Source organism: Pogona vitticeps, chromosome 5 (assembly GCF_051106095.1).
Source record: "Pogona vitticeps strain Pit_001003342236 chromosome 5, PviZW2.1, whole genome shotgun sequence".
Taxonomy (NCBI): domain Eukaryota; kingdom Metazoa; phylum Chordata; class Lepidosauria; order Squamata; family Agamidae; genus Pogona; species Pogona vitticeps.
This window is the reverse complement of record NC_135787.1, coordinates 66,382,384-66,404,152: the sequence shown is the minus strand read 5'-3', so window position 1 is coordinate 66,404,152 and position 21,769 is coordinate 66,382,384. Positions and strand designations below refer to the sequence as shown.

The 21,769-nt window shown below is 39.4% G+C and overlaps 1 protein-coding gene across 2 annotated transcripts in view; it reads left to right on the top strand.

Annotated features, from left to right (window-relative positions):
- TUSC3 (tumor suppressor candidate 3) overlaps nt 1-21,769 on the top strand; it is a 192,982-nt gene that overhangs the window by 92,835 nt on the left and 78,378 nt on the right. For both annotated transcript variants that reach the window (XM_073001313.2, XM_073001315.2), the window contains 4 exons: nt 1,191-1,308; nt 3,208-3,348; nt 9,094-9,234; nt 20,862-20,951. In XM_073001313.2, the coding sequence (XP_072857414.1) occupies nt 1,191-1,308; nt 3,208-3,348; nt 9,094-9,234; nt 20,862-20,951 (490 nt within the window). The remainder of the gene's footprint in view (nt 1-1,190; nt 1,309-3,207; nt 3,349-9,093; nt 9,235-20,861; nt 20,952-21,769) is intronic.

Here is a 21,769-nt window from a genome sequence, read left to right as displayed (position 1 = left end):
AAAATTCTTTGATTTCTCTCTTCTACCCCCCAAAATTGCTAATATCCCACTTCGTCCTTTGACTTTGGTATTGCTGTTGTATGATTATGCAGCAATGCAGGTAATCATACTTAGTAATGATAATCGTTGTCGTCATCATCATCTTAGAATTACAGAGCTGGAAGGGACCCTATGGATCATCAAGTCCAGTCCCTGTTAAAGAGGATAGTGGGGAATCAAATTCCCAAACTTTAGCTCTGCAGCCAGATGTCTAAACCACTGAGCTATCCAGCAGTTCAGGCTAGTCTTACGAACTTTCAGACCTTTGTTACAGGGTTTTGCTTTTTTAAAAAATTTTTAGTGGTTGTTAGTTGTCAGTAAACCACACTTACCTCTATGTTCTGTGACAAATTGACCGTAGGAACTGGGATTACCTCATACTCATTTTAAGATGACTTTTTCCACAAAATGTATTAAAATAATAAAAGTACCATCCTTGCTACTCTGTCAACTTATCCACTATACTATTAATTTGTGCTGGTCAGGGCAAAAGATGGACCTGTCCCCCCCCCCCACTTCCTTCTTTCCTTTCTCCTCTTTGGATACAGTGGAATGTGATTTTCCTACACTAGCTACAGGTTGGTATAGGTAAGGGCTCTGGACAGGGCCTCTCTTGAGGTGGGAGAGCATTTTGGAAGACAGAGGATCTATAGACATCTTAGACCCAGCCCTTGGAATCCTTTTGTTTGAGGGCTTTGTGTTTGTTAACATTTGTGGGAGTTTTGAACTCATTAAGTTCTCTAGAGGTGCAGTGGGTGTCTCTGCCATTGTGGAAACTCCCAGTTGAAGCTTCTCCAGTAGAGGCCCAGTAGTGAGTGCCTGCACCAGATCCTTACATCGCACAGAATACAACACTAGGAGTTAGGGTTGCACTCTAAAGATTGTTTTGGAGGTTACTGACATAAGGTACTGAAGCATATGAGAGGGTTCAAAGTGTTCTAAATGCTTGTTTTTATTATTATGCCTATAGCCTTTTCTCTCTTTCATTTCCAGCTTCCTGGGATTAGTTACAACTTTTTTAAAAATACAGTTTGGTGATATTTTGTGGAAAGTAATGTTTTTAAAATGTTATGTCACTTTAATCTATGCAGTTGTTAATGTTGTACTTACTAGAAATTTGAATGCATGCTTCTCTGTCTTTAACCTTACAGGCAGGCTAATGAGGAATATCAAGTGCTAGCTAACTCGTGGCGCTACTCTTCCGCATTTTCAAACAAACTTTTCTTCACTATAGTTGATTATGATGAAGGTGCTGATGTTTTTCAGCAGGTAAGAGTGTGAATTGCTAAATGATAACTCCCTTCTCTGCAATTCTTTTTAAAGAAATATATTCCTACACTTCATTGCCAACATTTTAGAAGTACTCTGTTATTTACTTAGATTTGTTTTTCTAAAGTAACTGTACAAGCTTAGATGATGGACAGGGAGCAGCAGGTATCCTGTCCCATAGCTCTGCCTGCACAATACATGTGATGTTATTGGAAACAAAAAAATTGCTGTTGATTAAGGAGTTCCTGCTTCAGTTTCAGGTTTCACTATGCACAGTGCATAGTCAGACAAAGATGTACACAAAACAAATCAAAGCAGGATAATTCATGGTAGTCTGCTGGTGATGTCAATCCAACTGTAGAACAGGATCCTGGCCACTTTGTTTTGTTTGTTGTGGTTACTGAGGTGAAAAATCTCATCATGCTACAACAGCTGATACCAGAAGGAATGATACCTAACATTTTGCTTGACACTGACTGTGTTCATACAAATATCTAATTCATGGCTTACATTATCATGAATAACCTTTATACAGTATTTTAGTATTCCATGTAATGAATAACAAGCTTTCTCTTCAGAGTTGTCCCCCTCAGTATATAAAGGGAGAGGAATATATGACAGACTATCAGAGCAAAAAGTTATTTTTCTAAGCTCAGGGAATGATTTGATTAGAATAGCACGGAACAAATGCTGTGCAGTATACAACAGTTCGGGCGAAACTGTAGATTGTTAACAGGCATAGGCTAGGTGTCTGAAACCCGCTTTCAGTGTCATGTTCTTTCCTTATCTCTGTTATCTGTATCAGTGATCTGTGATTTGACTTCACTGCATGTGTCTCCCCATTCTGCTCATTGGCTTCTGTTGGAGGGCAAAATGTTTAGTGTGGTGACATCACATCACAGATAAAAGCAATACTCTGTGTTATGAGGAGAAAGAAAGGACACAGGAGAGCTGTGTTTAGTGGCCATGCCATAGCTGCTGCTTCATGTAGTGTTATCCTTTGTTACCACTGATAGATGTTTGATAGATGTAAACATACATAAATATAACTAATTTATATTGATGATTTTTTTAAGACGAAAAGCAAGGACGAGAACAAGATTTGCTTCTAATGAGCTCTCTGTCCATAGCCACCTTTTCTTGGATCACAAATCAACATGTGGTCTAGTTTAACAAGGCTGTGTACTGTCTTTTGAAACATTATGATTGGCACACAAAAAAATTTAATTCATTTTCCCCCACAATTTGCTGTTTCACATCATATTGAACTGCCAACAAAAGTCAGTGGAGGTAGTACTTGGAATAATCCAATTATTTATGGAATACTGTATTTGGAATAAATCCAATTATTTAACATCCAGCTTGATTATTGTACATAATTTGAATTTGCAACATTTAAATACTGTATTGATGTAACATAATTTAGCTGTGTAATGAACCTACAGTCTTGGTACAGGAGGTTGCTCTGGATATGTATACCAAATATCAGCAAATTTTATTTTTTTATTGTTAACTGCATCCCACCATACACACACCTTTCACTGTATTCTAATTTATCCATATCAGAGCTGAGACAACAAAAATAAAACAAAAGCAGAAAACTTTTCCTGACTCTAGATATGATATGACAAAGCAAAATATTGCATTTAATTAGTGGAAAATAAGTATAACAATTAGCATTTATGTCAGTGCTTTTGAGTATGCTCTGTGTTTCACACATATTGCCTGACGAATTCTTGCACTGCACTGGTTTTGTGAAGTAGGTTAGCGAGGAAAGGTTAGTAGTTAAGTTTTACATACCTAGTTAGGTTTTAGATAAATGTTACTTAAAAGACAGAGAAAGGCAAAGAACATATGTGTTTATTTAATATTTGACGGCATCTTGGTTGTCTATTGTAGCTCAATATGAACTCTGCTCCGACGTTCATGCATTTCCCTCCGAAAGGTAAGCCCAAGAGAGCTGACACGTTTGACCTGCAGAGAATTGGATTCGCGGCAGAACAGTTAGCTAAGTGGATAGCTGACAGAACTGATGTTCATGTAAGTCACTTGACAAAAGTTAAGAGACTGATTCACACTTATCTCTGTGTTCTGTGACAAATTGACCCTAGGAACTGGGATTACCACACACACACTTTCAAATGACTTTTTCCTGTAAGAGTACTTGACAAAATGTATTAAAATAATAAAAGTACCATCATTGCTACTCTGTCACTCTGTAGTAACTTTGAATTTTTTTTAAAGAATGTATTTCAATCTTGCCTCAGTAGCTAAAATATTAATCTGGCTGTCTCCTAGCAGAACCCAAGAATGATGGTGTACCAATTAGTTGATTAATATGAGCATGTACTTGAAATATTGCATATTGCAAGTAATAACTCCACATGTTGGAAGGTTTTTCACAATGCGGTAGATCTAGAATTGGTTGGTAAATATGCTGAAGAACTTTGTTTAAGTATGTACAGATGAAACAAGCAAGAACACTGTGTGACATTGTTTCTTCAAGAGTAGAACTCCCTTTACAATTAATAATACAGTTCAGAATGCTAAGGGAGAATGCTAAGAAAACAACTCCAGTACAGTGGTGCCTTGACTTAAAAACTCCTTGACCTACGAACATTTTGAGTTATAAACTCAGCTCCATTCACAAAATTTTGCTTTGACTTGCGAACGGATCGTTGACTTACGAAAGAACGAAAGGCAGGGGGAAAGGGCGGGAATTTAAATGTACTAACCTTTGGTGGCGAAGAGGCTGCTTCTTTGTAGCTCTTTCACCCCAACGGTTCCAGAAAGGGATGCAACAGCAGCAGCAGGGGTGGCCCAGTGTTGGGAGGCTTGAGCCTGACTGGGGTGCATTGGCTGCTCGCCTCCTGACTCACCTCCCGCGTGCTCCTTGCCACTCTCCATGGACTGCTGCTGCTGCTGGTGCCTGACGCCGGCTCCAGCTCCGGAACCAGCACCAGCAGCTGCTCGCCGGGGTCCTTGGTGCTTCTCGCCGCCCTCCGTGGGCCAATGGTGGGAAATTCAAATGGCCACCCAGCTGAGCAGAGCTCAGTGGGGAAGCGATCAGCACAGACGGACCCAATGCTAGGAGCCAGAGCCTGCTTGGGATGGATCCTTGCCTCCTGGCCGGGCTCTGGCTCCCGGCGCTGGGTCCATCCACACTGCTCGCTTACCAGCCGGGCTGTAGAAGGCAGAGCCCAGCTTGGAAGCGAGCAGCATGGGCACCAGCGGCAGCATCGGTCCATGGAGGGCGGCAAGGAACGAGCGGGAGGCGAGCCGGAACTAGCTCTGTTTATTTTTATTGTGGTATATTTTTGAAATGCTGCAACCAATTAATCCCGTTCCCATGCATTTCAATGGGAAATGGTGCTTTGACTTATGAATGTTTTGATTTACAAACATCTTCTGGGACAGATTAAGTTCATAAGTCAAGGCACCACTGTAGTTACAATTTTTTAGATCAGTGGGTGGGTGTGAATGTTTGGAGTAGAAGATGTTGGGTTCACATCTCAAGTGACACCTGTGCTCTTATGCCAGAGGGGGGGAAATCATCAGAAAGTTCCTTTTTACAGACTTCTTACAAAAAAGTGAGGCTCACACAAGAGCTTCTGTGCTCTCATACCGTTTCCTTTCATTTTGCAAGGTAGAAAGACTTTTAAGTGGAGTTTTATTCAACTTTTCTCAAGTTTTAGACTAGCTGCCGTTTTACCAGGTCCTGTTATTTATATGTACAAAAAATTCTGTCTTTTTCACAAACCAAAACTAAACCAAAACAAGAGATCCCTGACACAAGGAATAAAATTATTGTCATGTAGTGACATATATAATGAAGGTATCCACATAACAGCAGTACAAACCTTTGGCATGATATTAACCGAAGAGCCGTATGCAAATAACCACTATAGTGTACCTATCCTTTTAATTCTGACTTTGTAGTAGACATTTCTTAGGAGAATAAGCTGCATTCTACTATAATGTGTTGAAAAAGGTTTGTGCATGTGTCTGTGCGTGAGAGAGAGAGAGACTGATTACATGGAGGGTACTCTACCAAGAGTGCAAGGATTGCAAAACATTTTGTGTTGTCAATGGTTATGGTTACCCTGCATAAAAGATAGTAATTTATTTGGGGCACAGTCTTCCTATTATCTGGCAACTGCTGCAAATTTGTGTTGTCCCCCACTCCTTGTTTTTGCCATCCCCTCCTTCATGATTGCAATTGATTGATTGATTGATTGATTGATTGATTGATTGATTGATTGATTGATTGTATTTATATCCCGCCCATCTGATCAATTGACCACTCTGGGTGGCTAGTTCCCCTATCCCCAGTATATTAGTTATAACTTTGCACAAGTTGTTTCCAAACTCTTCATGTTATTTATATGCAGATAAATTGGAGGGAAGGATTTCACTGAATTCCTCCATGGAAGGAGAGATTATCCAGTAGTTCACTGGAAGCCGCCTAGAGTGGCCTTTTAGGCCAGATGGGTGGGGTATAAATCAAATAAATAAAATAAATAAAAAATAAATAAAATAGTTTCTTAGAAGTGGAGCTCAGCATTAGCAGTGGACACTATACTGTTTGTTCCCTCCCTGCCTTTTCATCAGTATTTTTTATTTGTATGTGTGTGTGTATATGTGCATGTGCACTGCTGCGTGTTAGACTAGCAGTATTGTTCTAGGCAGCCTAGTCATCCCTTTGCTTCTTCTCACTACAGAGTATTCCCCCCCCCCCCACTTTCTATTACACATTTCTTTATTGTTCTGCAGTTTCACTGGCTACCCACAGTTACTGATCTAAAAAAGCTCTGTTGAAAGAGGTATCTTACAATCTGTTCTGGTTACCTCTGTGTTTCAGTTGAATTGTTGAAAGTAGCAGGGAGATGACCCTGCTGTCTATCACAGAGAGGACAATGTAGTAAAAGACAAGACATGCTCACACAGTCTTCACGCATTTCATATGTAAAGTAAACAAAAGAGTTCTAAACTCACCCATGAACATCTTCGTAAAGATTTTCCTCCCTTGAAATGAAATTCTTAAGGTACTACTTTTTCATCAAGTTGAATGTGAATAGTCAAAATTCTCACGGAAGAAATAGTTAACACAGCACTAGAATTAGTGATGTTCCATACATGTAGCCTTCTTGCTAATTGTGGATGTTACATACAGCACTGATGTTACCTGTCTGTCATGGGTTTGGAGGGAAAGTTCCATCCTATGGGGAGTGGAAGGCGGGACATCAGGAGGAGGGGCTGTACTGTATATATATGGGGATCCTGTGTGGAGAAGTTTAGGAGTTGGAGAGCTGAGAGAAGAAGCTGGTGTGGGAGTCTGTGTGTCAGACAGGGTACTACTGTGTGTCAGTCAGTACCAACCTGATAGGTTCAGGTGTCTGTATGGGTAGCCAGAACTGATAGGTTCAGGGTCTGTGCTTTATTTAAAGGTGTTCTGTGTGAACCAAACTGGTGTATGTATGATTGAGACTAAGCCACGTTACTGTATTTTATTCACTTGATCATTTTATTTTCCCTGTGTGTTGTTTAAATAAACCTTGTTCTTTTATTTGTTAAAAATCCATCCCTGGTCTGTGTGACTTCTTATAGGGAATGGTTGGTGACAGCTTAGTGAAACTGTGGCATATCCCAGTAGGTCTGGGGTTGTCACAGTGGATATGTTCCCATCTTGTGCATAGGCAAATCTATATAGCTTGTTTCAGTGTGGGCAGAGTGGAGAGAGGTTTCCACTATGTCACACCACTTCACAGAAGCTGAGTGAATTCAGTGCAGTGACCCCCAGGTCTCAAAACTAGGATGGCTGGAAAAATCCTTATAGTTCACATTTTCATGTACAGTGGTGCCTCGACTTACGACCATAATCCATTCCAGAAGATGGAGGTAACTCAAAATGGTTGTAAGTTGAAACACCAATTCCCATAGGAATGCATTGAAATGCAATTAATCTGTTCCAGCCGAAGGGAAAAAATCACCAAAAAAAAAATTACTGCAAGACTCATTGAAAACGCAATTAATCCCTTCTGGACGGAGGTGGGTGGGAAAAAAAGCAATCAAGCATGCAAGACCCATTGGAAATGCACAGAAAACAAATTGAGCAGATTGGAAATGCACAGAGAACAAAAGGGGCAGGTTGGAAATACAAAGAAAACAGGAAAAAGCAAGGAAAACATGCAGGACCCATCAGAAATGGGGAAAAAACCCTGAAAAGTAGCCAGACCCCCCAAGACCCATCAGATATGGGGAAAAATCCAAAAAGTAACTAAACCCCGCAAGACCCATAGGAAATGGGGGGAAGCCAAACAAACAAACAAACCCGGAAGACCCATCACAGCACAGAAACATAACCCCCCCAGCTCAAAACCACGCTGCAAAAACACCCAGAACAGTTTTTTAAAAGCTGGAAACAGCACCTTACCTTACAAGGCAGCCCAAAGTCTCCTGCAAATACATGCACACACTCAGAAGCAGAAGGAGGCAGTCCCAAGCGTCCCACGATTACACACACACTCTGATTGCTGGGCAAAAGAGCTACAAAGAAGCAGCTTCATCGCCACCTACAGTTAAGAATTTGAATTCCCCGCTTCCCCCCTGCCTTTTTGTGTTTGTAAGTGGAAGCTCCGGTTGCAAGTTGAAGCCAAATTTTGCGGCCGCCGCTGGTCATAACTCGAAATGGTCATGAGTAGGGACGTTCGTAAGTGGAGGCACCACTGTACTGTTTTTCTCTGCTACTTGGGAGAGGTGAGATAATTGAGAGGATAATTGGATTTTTTTTTATCTGTTGTAAAAGTGTGCATTTGTAATGTTTTATTTTTCTTTTTAAGGTTAGGGGAAATGTTTTTATCCTCTTTATATATCTAAACTACTTTTAGATGCATGTATGTGTGGATAGCTCAGTCTAGTGGGTCTATTGCTAGAATATTAAAATTTTATATGTGGTTTTTATGCCTCCTTATTGGTTTGTTCTCTGAAGTACAGTGACACAAGTTAGCCTGACCAGCTTTTTAGCTCCAACTGAGCAGCCCCTACAGGTCCCAGGGCTACACATACTCTGCACCTTATGGGGCACAATGCCCATGCCAGTGTCAATATTTTTTTTACAAAAATGTAAGAGTTTCTTGAAATAGTCTCCTTTCACTTTCCTCATAGCCAAAAATGTCCATTTTTCAAAATGGGGATTATAGAGTCCCAGGAGTGCTGCAAGACCCTCATGGTAACATTGCCACTCCCTCTAGAGGTTTTAAGGAGAATTTCAAGTTCTGTTTTAAAAAAACATATATTTGGGAGCTGAGGCCCTCATTTGGCCCTCAGAGCTGCATGGGGCCTATAGCAGTGGTCCCCAACCTTGGGCCTCCAGAGGTTCTTGGACTACAACTCTCAGAAGCCTTCACCACCACCTCTGCTGGCCAGGATTTCTGGGAGTTAAAGTCCAAGAACATCTGGAGGCCCAAGGTTGGGGACCACTGACCTATAGGATGCATGCTGCCAGATGCTGTAGCTGAAGTCTTGCCATTGTGTTAATCAGGAAGGGGGTCTATTCAAGACCACTCTCTTCAAAAAGTCTACTCATTCAGGCATTGGTTTGATGTTCCCCCAATTTTTTTAAAAGTAAGCATTTTAGAATAATGCCATTCTACTGGACTAGTTTCCACAGATACAAGTTTCATTGTGAACAACTTTTGCTTAATGTTTGAAATGTCTATATATGTATAGTGTTGCACCAGAAAGTGGAATACGTAATACTTGCTATGCCTTTTCTCCCCTCTACAGATTAGAGTGTTCAGGCCACCAAATTATTCTGGTACTATTGCACTGGCCCTCCTGGTGTCACTGGTTGGTGGCTTGCTGTACTTACGGCGAAATAACTTGGAATTCATCTACAATAAGACTGGCTGGGCAATGGCAGCACTGGTATGCTGATGCTTAAAAATGTTTCAAAGTTCAATAATTTATTTGTTTGTATAACAAAGCCTGAAGTCCCATTTTTACTGTTAATGAGAAAGAATTGCATTAATAAATAGGTTGGAGAGAGACAACATTGATTATGAAATCATTGCAAGAACAGCTGGGCTAAACCTCTAGGGTGGTAAACACTGCTAGTTGGTAAGGCCATGCAATTAAGAGGTTGCCAATACCCTGGCTACTTGTAATTCGTTCCAATGTTGTTAATAGAAATTGGTTAAATTGACACTCTTTTTTTTTAAGTTTAGAGGCATAAAGGTTCCAACTTCCAGCTGCCTATTGCTTTGAACTGGAAGGCCAATGTTTCTGCAAATAAAACAGTCATATTAAAATTTTGTCAGAATTTGTATGGCTACATTATAAGCTGCTGGAATTTGCAAGACAGAGCTGGGCTCCTTAAAAGTTCTCATGGAAAAATATCGCAAGTCATGTGACTAATTGCACCAAATAAAATTGCCATGGAATTTTTTTGTAGAAGTTGTAAATGTTTAACAGTATCAAGTGAAAGGTGGTTCCAGGTACATAGCATGACTCCCATGAGACTAGTATTTCAGCTACTTAACTCTGCTTTTGAAATCTTGATGTAATTTTCACCACTCGTGGTTCTTATAATGAATTTGGGTTGCTTAGTAGTTGTTTTCATTCTATTATTTTTACTCCTGCCTTGGGTTTTTTGCCCCCAAAAGTTTTTTGCAGCCCTGAGGATGAAATAATTGAAGACGTAAATCAAAGCTGGATGATATCCCCCACCCCCACCACCATGGCTTCTAAGGCTATTTTTGCATGCCCCAGCCCTGTTAGAGTCCCCCATATCCTGCCGAAACATGGTTTTCAGCAGCAAAGAAGAAAGTAAATTGCTCTGAAAGCCTTCAGGAGCAGTAATTCACCTTTGAAATAAGACATGAGGCCCTTTGGAGAGTATAATACCAGGAAGTAAATAAATGCCCATTTTTCAAAATGGGAAATAGACTTTGGGCCACTTCCATACTTTATTTTGTTTTGCTTCATTTTGGTGGTCTTTGTGACTCTCCTATAGGGAGAAAATTGACCCCTGAACCCACTGGAATTGCCCTGATTTTAATGGTGGATTAAAAATTCACTTGACCAGCCATCCTTTGTAATCTCTGAATACAGTAGAATTTGGTGTACAACTCCAGAGCTGATGAACAGTGTTAATAAAATTATTGCCATTATCTTCCATCATTTACATTAAAGTCTTCCAACCATTGTTCTTTTTGTGCAACAGTAATTATAGCTGGCAAAGCTCATCATAAGAAGGTCTTTTTGTTCATTCGTTCGTTCGTTCTTTCTTTTCCTTCTTTCTTTCTGTCTGTCTGTCTGTCCAAGACATGCCCCATCCATATCTCTCTATCTGACATATGAACCCCAGATTTATATTGTTCATCTTCTCCAGGTGGCATGAAACTCTCTGTGCCAGTAAAGCCCAAACTGTTTACAGTGGGGTCTCGACTTACGAACTTAATCCGTATTGGAAGGCAGTTCTCAGGTCGAAAAGTTCTTAAGTCGAATCTGCATTTCCCATAGGAATGCATTGAAAACCATTTAATCCGTATCTGCTCTTTTCGTCCATAGAAACTAATGGGAAGCTGCTATTCCGCCTTCTGCCACTAGAGGGGGATATTTTTCTTTTTTCCTTTTAACCTAAAATGACTTAGCTTTAAAAAAAAGGGGGGGGGGAAGAGTTCGTAACTCGAATCTAAGTTCATAAGTCGAGTCCATATATTCCTATGAGAGCAGTTCGTAAGTCGAAACGTTCGTATGTCGAACCATTTGTAAGTCGAGACCCCACTGTATAGCTTTCCTTCAGTTAGGAGGTTCAGCTGGACATTTTGACAGATTATCTATTTAAGCGGATTTCCCAATGTAAGCAACCCCAACAGTGTTTTCAGTGACGAGATGTGGTGGCAGTGATATCTTGGCATCTTTAAAAAAAATCACAGCAGAGAAAATCAACATTCTTCAAGGCAATTCTAAAAACGAGCAGCCTAAACAAAACATTATGGTTTTGAAACTGGATTTTAGATTATCACCAAATTATCAGTTGTAACAGATAGTTTGCTCTTGGTCAATGCCAAACATGGGGAAGTTTGAGCAAAAGGTTTTGAAGTTATGATTTTTTACAAAAGTAAAACTGTTTTAAACCTGCCCTCCATGGAGAAACACTTTACCCTTAATGTCCCCAGATTTAAAACAGATTGAAAATACCAATCTTGCTTATCTTGAAGCAGTATGATTGATCCCCACTTGCTTTTTTAATTGGGAAAGAATACAGACTTCAGGGGCTGAAATATTGATCCTCAGAAAAGGCCTTTGCATAGCAACAGGCAGCCTGAATGTTGAGAACACCAATACCGGCAGTCAAGGTGGTCTATAGCAGCCCCTGGAGGCTCCTGGCACATTTGAAGGAGTCACAGACTGGAAACAGTTCTTCACACATCAGTTTGTAAGGTTTGTTATGCAACATATACAGTCCTGATTTGGCCTGTATTTCTTTCATATTGTGTTTATAGCCATGGCCAAAAAAGGCTGAGAATGGCTGGTCTACAGGATACCCGCTTGTGCTTATTACCGTTCCACACTTCTTGAAAAACAGCACTGACAATTACTTTTTGTTTGTGTGAGAAGCGGTAAACTGATGAAAAAAGAAGTTAGCTTCTTGGATTTTCTCTTGCTTGGTGTCACTTTGTGAATGGTAGTGAGCACAAGATGATATTCTGTAGACCAGGTGTCCCCAAACCCAGGACCGGTCCATGGCCTTTGAACAACTGGGCCACCGAGACAGATCTTTGAGGGCCGAAGGAATGCACTCCACCTCCTCCGCATGCACACCCTCCCGCACGTACTGATGCCTGCCTGCAGGTATGCACTTCCCCCGCCACCATCTCTGCACACACGCATGCGCGCGCGCGCACACACACACACACACACACATGGACACGGACACGGACACACACACGGACACACACACGGACACACACTGCCACCACCACCTAGTCCTTGGGAGAATGGTCTTCAACGAAACCATTCCCTGGCATTAAAAAGGTTGGGGACCAGTTTTGTAGACCATTCACTTCTGCTGTTGGTGTTGTCAACATTCAGGCTGCCCTTTGCTACATAAAGCTTAGCATCCTTTTTTTTTCTGCTGACAACACTGGCACATTATTGTATAGTAATACAGGGGCTATTCCTGGAGGTTCTTTGAAGAACGCAGTCTTTTTCTTACTCATACAGAATCATCTCTGTTCCCCCTCATGGAGGTACTTGACAATTATGGTTACTTTTAAAAGTATGTCTTGAGTTTTCTCTGTATATTTTAATATTCTTTTTAGTTCTTTCTGCCTACCTTCCCACTCATACTCTGCTGCAGGTTATTGTTACTGAATGGTTTTTCCCCACTGAGAATGATTGGGACAGTTTTTATTCATTTTTTTGTATCTTGGGACTTACTTCAAAAAAGAATTCATGGAGAATTCACATTTTATATTAAAAGCCTTGTATTGTGTACAAGACCAGTATATTTTTCTCATAGTACACATTTTTTAAAATGAAATTCAAGGTCTTTGTGCACTGAGCAGGGGGTTGGACTCGATTGCCTTATAGGGCCCTTCCAACTTCATTATTCTATGATTCTATGGAATACATAGAATATTCCTGACTCCTCCTTTCCTTCTTTTTCCCTTCCTTTGGTAAATGCTGCTGTTGCAAAAAAAAAAAAAAAAAAAACAAAACCTATGGGTCTTCTCACACTCAATACAGCAGCAAAATTTCTATAGGAGTTGACAGTTTTTTTCAGTTAGATGTCTTGATGTGTTGAAGCATAATTTTTCATCAAAATCATTTTAATATTCATTACATCCTTAATGTATGCACCTATACCTAGTGAAGGTAGCAACATACGGCTCTTTTGCAAAGATGTAGGGTGTACATAGTGAGCTGTATGTATGTTACTGTGCTATACTTTGACACCATGGAAAATTAGCTTGAGGATACTTATGCTTAATCATAGAAATGTTTTTCCCATAACTTTTATAGAAACAAGGGCTCTTGATTATTATACTATTAATTTACTAGCAAGTACTGTAACCTCATTTATCTTCAGGCTCTGACCATGAGTTCCACCAAGGTTATAGATTACCCCTTTTAAAAGCAACCCCATTTTCTGAGAATGGTGATTTGTTTGATTGATTATAAAGATCTTTGCAGGTATGCTGAGTGCTGAAGCTTTGCACAGGAATAGCTGGGTAACTGTTTGAACACAGTTAGGGCCCAGAACACACAGATTGCCACCTTCAGTTATAATAAAAAGAATGTTCCTTAGCATACTGAATGTAGTATACTTTTGCTGCCAGGTCCCATCAAATGTTGGCCAATACGGTGTTTCTTTAAGCAGCAAATAAGGATGTAACAGATACTTGCAGTGAATAAGTATGTTTTGACAGGTTGAGACATCTTTTTTGGGGGGAAAAGCAATGGCTGTGAGATTTTCCCTCCTCCTCAAGAGTGAAAAGATGAGCACTTTTTACTGACAGCAACAGAATTCCCCTCCTTTTTTGCACAAAAATCCTCTATGCTGTAAAGAATATTTCTTTTACAGAAAAGACAATTATTTATGTTCAAAATTCAAAGATGTTTGCATGAAGTACAAGTTTTAGAACACTTTTTTTGCAAAAGTGTGAAGACATGAAAGCTTCTTAAAACGTACCGTAATCTTGTCCATCTAGGAGCAGACTTTTTTAAATTGTTGGAAATTTAGCCTACAAGAATGAAACAGGTAAAAAAAAATTCACATCTATAGCAACAAAACATTTTGGATAGGTAGCTAGGTTGATACTAACCAAATTCAGAGTATAGACTACATTTATTTTATTTATTTATTAGATTTTTACACACACACCCCAAGACAATGTCTACCCGGGGCGGCTTACATGGATAAAAACACAGCAATATAACATGTATAAAAATAATCAAAGATACAGTTATAGCAATTAATTCCAAACAACATATTACCAAGATGGCATGACGCAAGGAAGAAAAATAAAGATCAATTAATTGGCTGGAGGGAAGGCCTGTTTGAAAAGCCAAGTTTTTAACATAATTTTACATAAATGCAAAGCTGCTGTGATTGATTGACTTTTTCCCCATCTTGAACCATATTACTACTGTTTTTTATTCTATTACATGTTTTTATTATATCTATTGTTGTTAGCCGCCCAGAGTAGACTTCGGTCTAGAAGGGTGGGGTATAAATTAAATAAATAAATAAAATTGAGTTTCTCAGTATTCATGTTAAGGAAGCTGCTCTCCAAGATATGGTGTTATTTCATATGGAAAGTTGTTCCAAAAGTTCTTGCTGCTCCCTTTCCATTTTTTGTTCCCTTGATTTGAGCAGTAAGGTAGACAAAATGCTAGCAGATCCATATACCAGTTGAAATAGCGGCTGATTTTGTATGAAGCACAGAATTAGGGAATAAAAGTATAGACAGAGCAAGCAAGCTGAAACAGCTTCCCAACCAGAAAAGCTGCTTTCCTGGACAATTTGCTGATGCCCCTCCTGCAGAAAAGTGGATTATACAAAAAAAAATTCTTTTTTTTAAGGAGCAGGAAGGAAACAAAGAACAAAGAAGCATGAATAACAAAATTTGGTGTGACTCTCATTATGTGAATCATGGTACCTTTGTATCTAATTTGCCCCATATATTTGGCTGGAAACACAATTTATGTGACCAGTTTAGATGTAGAAAGACTTTCTTAAGTCCATTCTTATTCTACCTTGATACATTCTTTGATATTTTATTTTGAGCATGAAGTGCCGCTTGAACATGTTTCTCAATTGTTTCTAAATCAACACAAAAATCTCAAAATTCTTTTCTTGTGTGTTCTGAGTAATGAGATGGAGAGGGGATTTGATGTAATGAAAAATAAAACCCAAAGCCCTCTTGGGAACTGAAAACAGTTTTCAGAAAGCTGATACTGACCCATCAGAACAGTGTTGTCTATAGCAAGTGCGGGCAATCTCAGCAGAACATAGAGCAATTTTCAGACTTTCAAACAGCCTCAGGGCCACACCCATAAGGAGCAGATCTAAAGAGGCTAATCTACATCCTTTTTTACCATTTTAATGCAGTGATTATGTACTACTAAGATTGCTACAATGGGTTGTTTTAACCAAAAAATGATTTATTAAAAAAAAAATGTCAAAAGCCCCTTTGTACTCTGTGATGTCTTTATTTATTTTTTTAAAGAGGAACAGTGCCCAGGGCCTTCAAAACATGCCCATAATTCCTTCTAGAAAGCATTCTGGTATTTCTCCCCCCCTAGAAAAATGAGGTTGGTGGGCTGGAGGGATTTCAGAAATGGTCCACGCACTGTGTACACCCCATAAGATATTTGTTGTCAGCCTGTAGTCTATAGAGACCGGTCTTTGTTGTCCAGGTGTTCACACATGAGTCTTTCCTTAGACTTCATAGAGATGCTAGGGATTGAATGTGCATTGTTCTGCAAAGCTTATGATCTGCTTGTTCTCTGCCACTGAACTACAGCCATGAAATCCTGGTCTCTTTTTTTCAATGCATCAAAATCTATTCTCTCAACTCCATGTTTCTATGGTAATATGCTAGAAGGAGTTTTGAGGTGACATTGATAGTGGTACCTCTTGTTACCACTTTTGCTGATTTTCCACTCTCTGGAGAATCTCTTCTGGAAGAACTTTGCCTCCTGGGTTTTTCTTGAAGTAAGAAGAGAGCGTCTTTTGAGTGGTACTCTGGGGAGCCTGACTGAGCAAGTTTGCTCTCAGCTGCACAGCTTCGAAGATGTTAACAGGTGTTAATCTGACCCTAATAATATATCCCTTTCTCTTGGGAAGTAGCCAAATTGTACACGATGAACCCTTCTAACATATTCAGAGGCATATCTGCTTGTGTGTGAAAAGGCAAGATATTGAGAAGTAGGCAAAGGAAGCTCAATTTTTTGAAAGACATGATATGGTGTACGGAACTGCTGGATAGCTCAGTGATTTTGTTATCTGGCTGCAGAGCCAGAGTTTGGGTGTTTGATTCCCTACTGTGCCTCCTTGGCAGGGACTCAGTGATCTGTAGGGTCCCTTCCAGCCCTGCAGTTCTAAAATTATTATATTAATAATTATATCATACATAGACAATGTGGAAAACCTGGCCTACCTGCCCCTTGTCAAATGTAGTACCCAACATAAAAATTACTCTACCGTTCTATCTGACCCATCTCAGTTATTGTTCAGTTGTGCCTCAGACCCACACTCGATGCAGACAGATGAGTATCCATCCTCAGATGCTTTTCCTCAACTACTCTGAAGGTAACTTCACAGTCAGAGGCAGATCCTACTAGTTGAGATGCACAAACAAAGTCACTGGGGAGCAATTGTTGATTTGGAATGATTTCACTTCAGGTAATCTAACTGGTCTGGCTGGTTGACTGTTCCCAGCAAAGGTAAAACAGGGGTCAGGGTGTGTGAGAACCAGTTGCAATTTTACTTCATAAGAGTGCTGATTTTGCTCCTAAAACATTAGCTAAAATATGGTTGGGATTTTGTGCCAGTTTAATGCAAACAGTGTACTCAAGTTAAGAAATCTCTGTAGGCACTATCTATGCCACATTTAGCAACTGATTATATCTATAGTGATATTTTTATTTAAGGAAATTCGCCTCCAAAAGTTATGCCATTGTTGCTACACTTGGAAGTTATACTTGCAGGTATAACAAGCAAGATTTTGACCATCAAATCTAATATTTCATGCTTTAACCACCAATTAAAATTTCTCTTTCCAAGTTCAACTAACTCACAGTGAAAGAAACATTGCCACCTTATAAAGGAATCTGTTTTGTACTTTCGCCCATTAAAATTACACAACTCAATATAGTAAGGTTTTGTGATATGAAGCAAGATTCTTAGGTAAAGAAGAGCTTAACTTTTGTCCTCCCATCAGTCTTTCAATTTTGCCTAGAGATAGGTTAGCTAGTTACCTAAAGGCGCCTTATCTGGTCTGCCTTCATCCCGCTGAAATAAAATTGGACAGCCTTACACACATTGCATTCTATAGAGGAAGAGTGGAATAAAATATTAGGGATGATAAAATATCCGTAAAATGATTTGAGCATATGGAGAGATATTAGTGGCAAATCATAAATTGAATAGCAGCATCACAGTGAACACTTGTCTAATGGGATTCAAAAGATTTGAGGGTTTAAAAAAACATCCTGCATTAAATTTTATCATGGCAAGGTAGCTGAAACAACTAAAATGAAGGGGGAGCCTATATATTTTAAAACAGAAGAGACAAAATTATTTATTTCTGTTTTAAAGTAGTGGATAATATTCAATTATTATATGTGTTTTATGTGGAGTTATGAGCATATCTAGGAACCTTACTTTTAAAAAAAGTTAAATACAAATCTAAAGTCCAAAAATGTTGCTAGTTGCCTTTTAGTAACTTAAAAAACACATCTGAATATGAACAGCTCTTGGTGCAAAAGACTGTACTCTCCTATAAAAGCAAAAATCAGCAACACAAGATACATACAGTACAAGCAACTACTTAAATTATATAATATTCCCGTTCTATATTTTATTGAGGTCACACCACATAACCTAATAAATGCAGTTGAACAGTTATGGTTATACCGGAGAAGGAGTTGGAATTATGCTTAATTAAATTTCAGTCGATAGTAGTAGTACAAGTAGTTACGGAGGAAAGGAACTAATTATAAGTAATTTTATTTGTACATAAAAAATTTCAGGTTCTGTTGTCAGCTGCATATGTTTCAAGACAACTCAAGGATAACATGTTTGGATAGGTGGAACAGAATACTTTAGGAAAAATATGAAAGGTATAATGAAATAAGCTGTGTTTTGCAGCAATGTGAAAACAAAAGCAACCCTCAAGACACTGAAATAAAGAAACAATTTTCTCTATGAGCCCAATTTTTTTTAGTTTCAGCATGTACTATTGCTCCATCCAGACATACAGTAGATACAGAGAATTCATATCATGGCATAAACTCATTTTGCTTACAGGTAACATGTGGATTCAAATGGACTATTAAAGTTGTCTATTAGCTTCCACATTAATTATGTGGTAGCTTCTTGCTCATTAGTAGATAATTCATTAAGGCAGAGAGAAGGATCTGACCAGTTTGTGAAATAGTTCAGACTCTTCTGCAATAGGTTTGTGGTGGTCAAAAAATCTCTGTTCTTGATTCATGTCATTCAGTGGGCAACTTGCACTTTAACTGTCTGTAGTCTGAAAAGCTAAAACTTCTAAATTAAAACTACCAGAAGCTCCATTCTGAGCCTGGATCTATCATCTGTATGTAAGTTTAGGTTTGCTAAGCTCTAAGTTAAAGCACAATCATTCATATGTTCTGAAGCCATTTGTTAAAAATCAGCACTCATCCCATCTATCAGCATATTTCAGGTGCCTATATCAAGACCCAGAAAACAATACTTCAAGGCAGAGACTGCAGCATCAAACCTTTTCACACAGCCCCAGTTGAGGATGGTTGTGTGAGCATTCTACCGTCCAGTAGACATGGTTTTTGTGGTACTTTGAAGATTACAAGATTTTACAGGTTTTTGTGGTACTTTGAAGATTACAAGATTTTACCTGGTGTAAACCTTGATAAACTAGAGTCTTCAATCTTCTTAGTTTTTTGTTATTGCTTTACTTTTTTATCTTGAAGGCAGCAAGTCAATGCAGAAAAGCTCAACATTATTTCTGAATAAAAATACTTTAAATAAATGAAACATCTCATTATCTTCCCCCAGTGCTGATGACCCTTGTTTTTACCACTGATATACCAAATGTTTCAGATCCACACTCAACTGAGACAGCTCCATGTTTATGGTCATGGGTTTAATTCATGGTGCAGTAATTCAATCTACCTACAGCAGTTTCCCAAGTCATACATAGAGAAAAGCATGTTAAAGTACTTAATGGGTATAAGTGGTATGGAAGTGAAAATCCCTTCCCCTTCCCAATGCCAGTTGTCTCACACCACAGTGTGGAAGAGGACAAAATATTTTCTGTAGGTTTCAACTAGAGTTTTGTTTTGCAAGAATGCTTTTTGTACAAATTGCACAACCTATGCAAAATACAGAAATTGTGTAGCTAAATTATGATGTGATTTGTGCTGCCTTGTTGCATAGTCTGTCAAAAATCAGAAGCATAAGATAGTTTCTATGCATCTATTTCATCAGTCAGAGTTCTGGACTTGCAGTGTTATGTCTGCTTTGTTAATACAGAATACCTATGTGCCGTCAAATTGATTCTGACTTATGGCAACCCTTTCCAGGGTTTTCTATGTATAGAGTCCATCATGATGTACTGTTCCCTTCTTCTGGGTTACTCTGGGACAGTATAGTTTGCCCAAGGCTACACAGCCTGGCTGTACTCGTAGAATGTAGTGGAGAATCTAATTCCCAACTTCTGATTCTGCAACCAGATAGCTAACTCACTGAGCTAACCAGCCAGCCATCACTTTAAAAAACACATAAAACTGTCCCTTCAGAACTTCAGGATAGACAATGAACTGTCATTTCTGGCCTTTCCATTTCCCTAATGATATTAGTTTAAGGGATCTTAATTAGAGTGTTGAAATTGACTCTTCTCCTAGGAGGTACAGTGGGGAATCAAACTCTCAGTCTCTGTCTCTGCAGCCATATACCCAGCTATTGAACTACCATATGTTACGTAATGAGAAAAGATAACAGTTTATACAGAGACATTTTGCACATATTGCAGACACTGATACCTAAGGTGAAGGAGGGGAGCTGTCATCTTTGTTCTTGAAGCAAGAAAGCATGTAAACACTGGACAGGTTGCTTCAAGGAAAAAGAGTTATTTAGTGGGATACCTTTGGATCAGTAGGGGGAAGTACCAAATTCTGTTCATTTGTGGTGAGAGTTAGAAGGCTTAGCAGTGAAGATAACACTTCTTTTATGATGTACTTGCTTTTCCTTTTTGAGGACGTATGGATGGAAGAATGGAACAAGTTGCTTGAGTTGGTGACAAAAATGTTGCATTGAAGTATGAGGTGTATCTTCTGATGCTTTTTTTAATGGTGAACATCCACCAAAATGATGAGAAATTGGCCCTTTTCCTGAAGGTTAGGCAGACTTTTGCTCCTGAACCTTTTTGTTCCTTCCTAATCTCTCTGAAAGCACCCTTCCAAAAGAAATTCATTTTGTTAACTGCCCAGGTGTCACGAAGTAGGATGGTATACAAGTTAAATAAAATAAAGAAGAGCAAAGTGTGTAGTGCAAGCGAGCTCTAGCTGTAGTTCTTTATTGTCAGTGAATATAAAGCATGAGAATAAGAGCTTTATTTTATAAACTAATTTGTGCAGACCCATTTTCTCTCTTTTTTCTCTTTCCTGTTTTCAGTGTAAACAGCTAAAATCCTAACTTGAGGAATTTAAACAAATACCTCCCTTAGTGATTGGCAAAGAGTTCCTGCAAGTGTAACCTTGAATATTCTTATTCTTGAATATTCCTCTTTTGCTGATCAGCCTTTTCTCTTTTTCAGTGTGTCGTTTTTGCCATGACTTCAGGCCAAATGTGGAATCACATTCGTGGGCCCCCATATGCTCATAAAAATCCTCAGAACGGGCAAGTGGTAAGTGCTCTTCTTGTACCACTGCATAAAACCAGCGATATCACCATAGAGGCCTATAAATTTGCATTGCACAGGAATAGAGTATGAAAATATGTGAAGATTATTTACCTTAAGGGACAGTTTTTCAAAACTCTTTTGTGTAGCATGTGAAATTGATAGCACATAAACGGAACTCCTTTGTAGGAATGTGCAGTGAACTTAAGCAAACTTTTAGTGAATTACTGGGGTTTAACTCATAAAATTGCTTCAGTTAAATGCCTACTACATGTCTTCAAACTTATTAGCAGATCAACAAATTGCATATTCATGATTTCCTGCTTTTTCCTAGGATTCTTTGGCTACTCAATGACTGTACAGTGGTGCCTCGCATAACGATGTTAATTGGTTCCGAAAAAAAAACCCGTTATGTGAAAACATCGTTATGTGAAGCACCATTTCCCATAGGAATGCATTGAAAACCGGTTAATCCGTTCCAATTGGAACGGATTATCCGGTTTTTTCCCTCCCCCCTGCGGCTTGGATCTGACCCACGGCGGCTACCTCAGCCATGGCTGGACTCCCTAGAGTCCGGCCATGGCTGGGGTAGCCGCCGTGGCTCGGATCCAAGCTGCGGAGGGAGGGTGGTGGGATTGGGATGCCTTTCAGGCATCCCGGGCTTGGATCCCACCAACCGCCGGTTACCCTTTAAGCGGCAGGGACAGGGTGGGGGTGGATCGGGAAGGCTTGAAGCCTACTTGCGCCGCTTACCCAGGCCAGTCTCGGACTTCTGGAAGTCCGAGAACGGCCTGGGTAAGCGGCGCGGGTAGGCTTCAAGCTTC